Raw genomic sequence first — 9,083 nt, 5'->3', positions numbered from 1 at the left:
TGGTTCTGTCTGTTGCTCTGCTACTGACTCAGTGTGGACAACTGAGGTAAATGTTTAATCTTTGTCACTGCATAAAATGGGAAAAAAACATTCAGTCTTAATTAATATATGTTTGGATGTAAGGTGCCATATAAGTGCAAAGTGCCATTAACATTTATTATATACTATCTTACAGGAAGCTCGTGCAAACCATTTGGCAGAAGAACTGGGTGCTGCCCAAGCACGTGAAGCTCAGTTACAAGCAAAAATGCAAGCCGAGATAAAAAAGCTTTCATCAGAAATAGACTCATTGAAGGAGGCTTATGAACAGGAGGTAAAAGATAAAACTGAACTAGCCCTAGCATTTTTACTGTATTGTGCTACATGCGTGTTTTCCTCCACTCAGTCCAGACTAACTGCACACCTTTCCATGCAAATATCAAAGGCAGTTGAAATTTGTCCCAGGACTCTCTGGCTTTGCCATGTCCTTTCTGCCAGTCTTCTGCATCCAGTAGGGCAGATAGACCAGCAATTTAGCACTCCCACAGTACTTGTGCTCAACAGCTTATTTTAGAACAGTAGTGAATAATCATCTACCCACCAACGCACACATTTCCAACTTTTTCTGTCCATCTTGGGGCATTTTCTGAATGGTACCACTTATGGAACTGCTGGCTACCCACTTCTTCCCCCTCATCCTGGAGCAAGCAAAAGAAAAGCCTAAGCTAAAATAGTATTCCATTGGAGAATGAACATTCTCTGGAGCTGCAGATGGTGAACTTTGTTAACAACTGCTCCCAATCTGGTTATCCTTGCCCAGCCGGGGAAGAGGTTCTGAGCCTGGAACGCAGGTTTTGGCCTCTGTTCCTTGGTCTGAGCTGAGACTCCCCTGGAGATGCCTCCAAAAGCCTCCTCAGTACTCAACAGGCTGGTCTAGCTAAGTTCCCAAGGAAGGCTTCACAGATAGTCAGGATATCCCTGCAAACCCTGGTCTAAAAGGGAAATCTAAAGGGATCCCCTCTCACATACTTTAATGAGTAATTGAGTCATTGGTGAAATAATCCAACATATACTGTCAGACTTCCAGAACTTTTGGAAATAAGAAGTGAATCCTTATGAAGACGTTTGCTTGCAATATATCTCAAATTATATTTTTGATAAAGGGGAAGACTTAAAGACCCTCACTTAGACTAGACCTTACTGAAAAGCCTTAACCAGAAAAAGGGGATACTGTTTCCAGAAAGAAAGATCCCTCCAAAAGTCCAAAGAAAAGTAAAGAATCCAAAGCACGGAAGAGAAAAGGAGAGAGAAAAAACAAACAAAGAAACAAAAAATAAACAAAGAAAATGTCCAAGAGACCAACCAGGTCCTCTCTCCCTTTCCTCCTATTCTCTCTTCTGGGAACCATGGTACAAAACCCAGATAATACTCATCACTCCTAACTGTCAGGGAAGGCTGTGTTTTCTTTACAGGGCTTACCCAGTACATCTTCCCTGCCAGCAGGATCTCCTATCACACGGTCTGCTCCGATATCCAAACCCAAATTAATTGACCCAGACAGCCTGTGTATTAAAAATCTAACCTGGATGGATACTCTTCCAAGATGATTAAATACTGTTGTCCTCTCCTGCAGCCCATCCACTTAGTCTGCCTACACAAGCCTGGACAGAGTGCTCTTGGTGGTAGTTAAGAAACAGAAATTAACTCAAAGAAACCAGGCATTTCAGTTCATTTAGATTTTCTTCATGATAGTCTGGACTTGTCTTAATTGCTTAATCATGATGTCTCAGGTCTTGAGATTTGAAGGTGTTATAAATACATGCTTATTCAAATCACTAGAGGACCATCTCTGGGGTCCAGTTTTGTGAAGGCAGTGTACCTATCTAAAACATCAGTCAGATCTATGTTTCTGGAATTCACCCCCAGACTACAAGCCCTTGCACCTCACCCCTTTTAGCTAGAGTCATCAGGCTCTATCATTCTTGCCTAATAAAAACTGCTTCTTAGTAGGAATCACATCAACAAGACAAGTCTCAGAAATCTGTCTTACTAAGATATAAACCCTGCTACATATTCCATAACGACAAAATATTGTGTTTTATATTCACAAATCATTGTTGTATGGAGGCAGTACAGCCTTTCATACCACATAGGAAATCACACTGCCATCACTTTTGCCCAAACCCCAACACCAGAAAGAGAAAACATGGCACAAGATTGATGTGAGGAAAGCAATGAAGGTATACTTGAAGTGAAAAAAACAATTTAGGAAATCATCCTCTGTGTCCTTTCATCACAAATGTCTCAATTTTAAAAAAAAAAATTAATTCCACTGTTTCAAGATGGATAAAATATGGCATCACAGAAACACTCTGAGATATAGGGAAAGCTATTCTAGAGAGGATCTGAGCCCATTCACAACTTTCTATGGCTGTTGCTTGGTCTGAAAAAACATCAACTACCATAAAATAAATCAATTAATACGTCCATTAACATGTCTGTCAGATACTGCAAACTGATTTGGTATTCCACAGAATCGCCCTTTGGCAAGAAGCTGTCCCAAGTGGGGATTCCTAAATAATCTGTTTTCCTATATTTGAGGAAAGGAATTTGTGTGTCTGTCTTATCCGTCTCTCCATACTACTTTTTCTTAATTGCTCACTACATCCCACATAGACTGGGCTGGGGAAGAGATCTGGATGCAGAATAGGAAGTTGACCTCTCTTTCCATTCCCCTATCCTCCCTCAACCCACCCCACCTGGAATACATTTTCTGAGAGCTGGTGAAATAATCGGGTAACAAATTTTCCTTTTTAATTATTATTGCTGCTTTTTCTATGGAGGTTGGTGAAGATCTAGCTACAATTGTTAGAATAGTTCCATGCAGAAATGAGGAAATATGGGACTGTATTCAAATTAAAGGGTTGGGGGAAAAAAAAAAACTTCAAGAAAACTCAGAATGGCTTATTTATATTTTCTGTAAATGTGAAAGGGGTTCCAGAATACAGATTGGCAGATTTAACTTAAATTACAAAAGTAGATTGCATTATTTCTTGCAGAAAATGAAACCTTCATATCCCTAGTTTCTTCTTTGACTGATTGCACATGTATGCTCTGAGCACAGTTGCTCTAATTTTTTTTCCTCAGTGGTACCCATTGGGGCAGCTTGAGCGCCCTCTGCTGCTGCTGCATGCCGATAGCGCTGGTATAAAGCACCCAGCTGATGCCCCTTGTGCCCCCCTCAGTTTCTTCTTACTGCCCATGACGGTCGCTGGAGCTGCTATCCTTGGTTTTGCAAGCTCTCTCTGTTAGTTTTTTAGTCAGTTTTAGCTAATTTTAGTGAAGTTCTATAGCTTCATGTTTTAGAAGAGTTTTGTCCATTCCCCTATGCTGAGGCATGCTTTGATGCGCAGGCTTTATGCTCTGCGCCTCCTGCAACTAGGCTATGCCCCTGCGCAACCCTCACTCAAGCTGCCTGAAGTGCCTGGGAAAAGCTCATGTTGGGAACCATTGCCAGATCTGGAGGGACTTTAAGCCTCGCACAAAGGAGGACCATAAGGCCAGGCTAAAATTTTTGCTCATGGAGGCAGCACTGAGACCTCCATCTGAGCCAGGCCGGTCAGACTTGGCACCAAGTACCTTGCCATCGGTAAGGAGTGCTTCTCCTACCGTATTGGAGTCCTGGCACCGATCACCATCCCAGATGGCTGAGAGGGGGTGATCCCTGGCACTGAGGATGGCCAGTTCCTGGGGATTAGATGGGTTTAGATTGCACTCTACTTTTCTGTCTTGGTACTGCAAAAGTTGGCACCGTTGACTCTGACACCAATGCAGACACTGTTGAGTCCCGTACTGGAAGAGCTGTTAACATCTGTGCACAGCGCAGTACTGATGCTATCTTGGTACCAATCACATGGCGTTTGCTGCTGCCAGATAATTTCTTTAGCTGTTGGTACTGATATTACTGGCAATACAAGATTCAGTATTATTGGTGCGTAATGGACAGGAGGGAACCCACTGGATCCTGTCATTGTTTGGTACCATGCCTTCAGTACTGTCAAAAGGGAAACCATGGCACCGGTCTCTGGCACTGGTAGGAACGGCACCACCATGGATATTGGAGAGAGACTGAATTGGAGGTTGGGTCTTACTCCTCCCATCCAGGAGCCTCTCTCTAGCTGCTACTCCAGGCATTTCCACCCTTCCATGCATCCAGACACAGGAGTACCATTGAGTGCATGGTCAGGAGGTCACTGGGGACCTACGCCAGTCCAGTGGTCCTTTTGGAACTCCTGGGGTTTTCCCCAGTTTCCAGGGCTTATTCCAGGTGTGCTATTGGGTGACCTAAAAAGAAGGGCGATATTGTCCTCTTGGACAGTGCCTGGTCTGGACTCCGGTACTGACCCCAGAGCCGAACTGCATGAACCAGCTCAACCAGATCCTGCTGAGGAAGAAAGAGAAGAGCTTCCACAGCTGGTGCTGGCCTTCTCCCCTCATGAGGCAGTCTCAGGAGGAGTAGTGTTGCCTCCCCCAGATGACGATAAGGCTCACCAAGAGTTGTTGAAGAGGGTGGCCTTAAATCTGGGCATACAGGTGGAGGTAGAGAAAGTCCTCCTATAGCCTAGTTGACATTTTAGCCACTGCGGACTCCTCAAAAGTAGCTCTGCCTCTCAATGAGGCCATTATGACCCTGTTAAGACCTGGTGGCAGATCCCCATGTCCCTTCCTCCCACCTCTAAAAGGGCTGAACAAAAATACTTTGTTCCTGCCCAAGTTTGAGTTCCTGTACCTCCATCCCCTGTCCAGGATCCCTGCTGGTAGCTGTTGCCAATGAGAGAGAGAAAGGCAGGGTCATCAGGATGAAACCCCAAAAATCAAGACTCAAATTAAACTTGTTCAGTAGGAAAGTTTTATTCTACTGGGAGTTTCCAACTCAGAATTGCAAACTACACGCTGCTGGGCAGGTATGATTTTAATATGTAGGACTCCATGCAGAAGTTCAAGAACTTGCTCCCGCAAGAGACTATGCAAGAGTTCTCACTGGTGGACAAGGGGAAAAAATCAGTGGTGAGGACCTTGTTGCAAGCTGCTTTGGATGCGGCTGCATGGCTTTGGCAGTGGTCATGTGCAGGAGTTCGTGGCTGTAGTCCTCTCAGGTCCTCTTAGAGTTATCTTCTAAAGGAGCTTCACTCTTTTCAAAACACACTGATGCGAAACTGCATGATCTAAAAGACTCCAGGGTGATCCTTAAATCCTTTGGATTATACACACCTGCTTCTTTCAAGGAAGCCCTACAGACCTCAAAAGCCATCTGGTATTCTTCCATGTCTGGCTGTCAGGATCTGCAGAGAGAGAGAAGCAGAGGTTTTAGGCATAGGCCATCCCCCACTTTTACCTCAATATCAATGCCTGCACCCCCAGTCATCCAGGGGGTTCTAAGCAGGCATTTTGATGGGATGCTCGAGGACATCCTACCAGTTCCTGTGATGCCAGACTCTTTCGCCTTTATTTGTAAATCGCCTTTTCCACTTTCTCAGTGTGTGGTCCCATATCACCACGGACCATTGGGTGTTGAGCACTGTAGAACTGTGATGCACCTTCCAGTTTATTTCTACCCTTCCTTCCGTCCCTGTCTCTTCAGGGACCCCTCTCATGAAGAACTTTGTTGTCTGGGAGGTTCAAGCTCTCCTTCAGGTGGCTGAGGTTCCATAGAATTTAAGAGTGAAGGGGTTCTATTCCCGTTATTTCCTAGTCCCAAAAGCCAAGAGTGGACTCAAACCCATTTTAGACCTGCGGTAGCTTAACAACTATCTCAAGAAAATAAAGTTCTGCATGGTAACCCTGGTATCCATTATCCTTTCCCTGGATCCCGGGAATTGGTACGCCACCCTTAGGAGATGCCTATTTTCATAAATTGATATTCCAAGGACACAATGTTGCTCAGATTCATAGCGAGCCATTCACAGTTCTCCCACAGTTCTTGATCTGTCTTCGGCTCAGCAGGTGTTCACAAAATGCATGGCAGTAGTGTCCGCCTTTCTCTGGGGGTTAGGGGTGCATGTCTACCCTTATCTGGATGATTGGCTAGCTAAGGCCAGTCCAGGGCTCAGGTAGTGTCCAACATTCAACTCATCCAGTAAACTTCAGTCCCGGGAAAAATCATGGAGCTGGTCCTCAACGAATCCATTTTGAAGCACTTGGAGGAGAAGAAGGTGATCAGGAACAGTCAACATAGATTCACCAAAGGCAAGTTATGCCTGACCAACCTGATTGCCTTCTATGATGAGATAACTGGCTCTCTGGATAAGGGGGAAAGCGGTAGACGTGATATACCTTGACTTTATCAAAGCGTTTGATATGGTCTCCCACAGTATTGCCAGCAAGTTTTTTAAAAAAAAGTATGGATTGGATGAATGGACTATATAAGGTGGATAGAAAGCTGGCTAGATCTGGCTCAATGGGTAATGATCAATGTCTCCATGTCTAGCTGGCAGCTGGTATCAAGTTGAGTGCCCCAGGGGTCGGTCCTGGGGCTGGTTTTGTTCAACAACTTCATTACTGATCTGGATGATGGGATGGGGGATTGCACCCTCAGCAAGTTCATGGATGACACTAAGTTAGGGGGAGTGGTAGATACGCTAGAGGGTAGGGATAGAGTCAAGAGTGACTTAGACAAATTGGAGGATTGGGCCAAAAGAAATCTGATGAGGTTCAACAAGGACAAGTGCAGAGTCCTGCCCTTAAGATGGAAGAATCCCATGCACTGCTACAGGCTGGGGACCGACTGGCTAAGCAGCAGTTCTGCAGAAAAGAACCTGGGGATTACAGTAGACGAGAAGTTGGATATGAGTCAGCAGTGTGCCCTTGTTGCCAAAAAGGCTTATTGGGCTGCATTAAGAGTATTGCCAGCAGATTGAGGGAAGTGATTATTCCTCTATTTGGCACTGGTGAGGCCACATCTGGAGTATTGCTTCCAGTTTTGGGCCCCCCACTACAGAAAGGATGTGCACAACTTGGAAAGAGTCCAGCGAAGGGAAACGGAAATGATTAGGGGGCTGGGGCACATGACTTATGAGGAGAAGCTGAGGAAACTGGGCTTATTTAGTCAGCAGAAAAGAAGAGTGAGGGGGGATTTGATAGCAGCTTTCAACTACCTGAAGGGGCGTTCCAAAGAGGATGGAGCTAGGCTGTTCTGAATGATGGCAGATAACAAGGAGCAGTGGTCCCAAGTTGCAGTGGGGCAGTCTAAATTGGATATTAGGAAACACTTTTACTAGAAGGGTGGTGAAGCACTGGAATGGGTTACTTAGGGAGATGGCGGAATCTCCATCCTTAAAGGTTTTTAAGGCCTGGCTTGACAAAGCCCTGGCTGGGATATTTAGTTGTATTGGACTAGATGACCTCCTGAGGTCTCTCTCAACTCTAATCATCTATGATTCTATGAACATTCAAGGCCGTATGCCTTCTGATAAATGCAGAAAAATCTACCTTCACTCAGGTGCAGAGGATAGAGTTCACTGGGACAGTGTTTGACCCTACTCAAACCAGGATCTATCTCCCAGAGGGAAATTTCCATTCAGTCTGATCCCTGATGATAATGCACTCAAAGGTCATCCATTCACAACAGCTCAAAATTGTATTAGACGTTTAGGTCACAGCCTCGTGCATTACCTGGTACAACACACAAAGCTGCACCTCAGATCCTTCCAGACGTGGCTGGCCTCAACGTACTTGCCAAACCACCACCAACTAGACACTGCACTCACGGTACCTCAGCAGTTCCTCATCTTCCTCAATTGGTGGTTGGATCCACTTACACTTTGTGTAAGTGTTTTCTTTGTACACCCTCAACCATTAATGACCTTGGTCTCAGATGTGTCGGTGCTAGGGTGGGGAGCTCACCTGAGGCTCTCAAAACTCGGCCTCTGGTCTCTTGGGGAACTTTCTCTCCACATCAAAATCGGGGAACTGAAAGCAGTTTGCCTGGCCTGTCAGGCCTTCCTGCTGCACATTGTGGGCAGAAACTTGGCTGTTCTCACAGACAATGCTGCAGCCACGTTTTACCTCAACTGGCCAGGAGGAGCTTGCTCTTCCCTCTTGTCATGAAGCAATGCAGTTATGGGAGTTTTTTGCATAGCCCAGTCAATCAACCTTGAAGCATCTTACCTTCCGGGAATGCAAAATGAGTTGGCAGATCACCTCAGCAGGTCTTTTCCAGTCACTACATGTGGTCCCTGTGCCCAGATATGGCAAGAGACATTTTCCAGCAGTGGGGGACTAAGATAGACCTATTTGCAAATATGTACTACAAGAGTTGTCACCAATTGTGCTCCTTACAGGAACACAGTCCAGGTTCTATCACGGATACCCTTCTACTTACATAGATGGAACATCTTTATGGTGCACAGAGTAATGCTAAAGATCAAGCTAGACCAGGTTATTCTAATAGTCCCAGCATGGGCTTGCCGACACTGGTTCTCCACTCCTTCTAGATCTCTGAGGCAACTCCAATCATGCTTCCGTTGCACCTGGACCTGATTTCCCAGGACCATGATCAGCTGCTCCACCTGAACCTGAACTAGCTTCATCTAATGGCTTGAAAGCTTCATGGCTAAATCCCAGAGAGCAGGATTGCTCAGAGAAAGTTTGTCAGGTCCTACTTGGTAGTAGTAAGCTCTCCAACAGAGCTACTTACCTCTTTAAGTGGAAACTATTTCTGTTTTGGGCGTCCCAATGCGGAGTCTCACCCATACTTTCATCCATACAAGACATACTTGAGTATCTACTGGACCTGAAATAGTGAGGTTTAGCAATTTCTTTAATCAAGGCTCACCTTGCAGGAATATTAGCTTTCTACCTACGGGTGTGTAACTCGTTTTTTGTTTTTGTTTTTTTTTCCCAAATGACATGTCTGTCTGATTCTTCAAAGGCCTAGGAAGTTCATACCCTCAAGTAAGAGAACCAGTTCTTCCCTGGGACCTGAACTTGGTCTCATCAAAGCTTATGGGACCGCCATTTGAACCTTTGGCAACGTGCTCCTTATTATACCTCTCCTGAAAAGTGGTTTTCTTAGTGGCCAGCACTTCAGCCAGAGCTCTGTGCCC

General features: G+C 45.2%; 1 protein-coding gene across 1 annotated transcript in view; it reads left to right on the top strand.

The window, feature by feature from the left end:
• CCDC18 (coiled-coil domain containing 18) overlaps positions 1 to 9,083 on the top strand; it is a 71,942-nt gene that overhangs the window by 46,515 nt on the left and 16,344 nt on the right. Inside the window, 1 exon segment of the mRNA XM_043490849.1 lies at positions 176 to 313. Within this exon segment, the coding sequence (XP_043346784.1) occupies positions 176 to 313 (138 nt within the window).

The sequence above is a fragment of the Dermochelys coriacea genome, chromosome 8 (genome assembly GCF_009764565.3).
Source record: "Dermochelys coriacea isolate rDerCor1 chromosome 8, rDerCor1.pri.v4, whole genome shotgun sequence".
NCBI classification, from domain to species: Eukaryota; Metazoa; Chordata; order Testudines; family Dermochelyidae; genus Dermochelys; species Dermochelys coriacea.
Note: the sequence above shows the minus strand (reverse complement) of the source record. Positions and strands in the feature narration are given on the sequence as shown.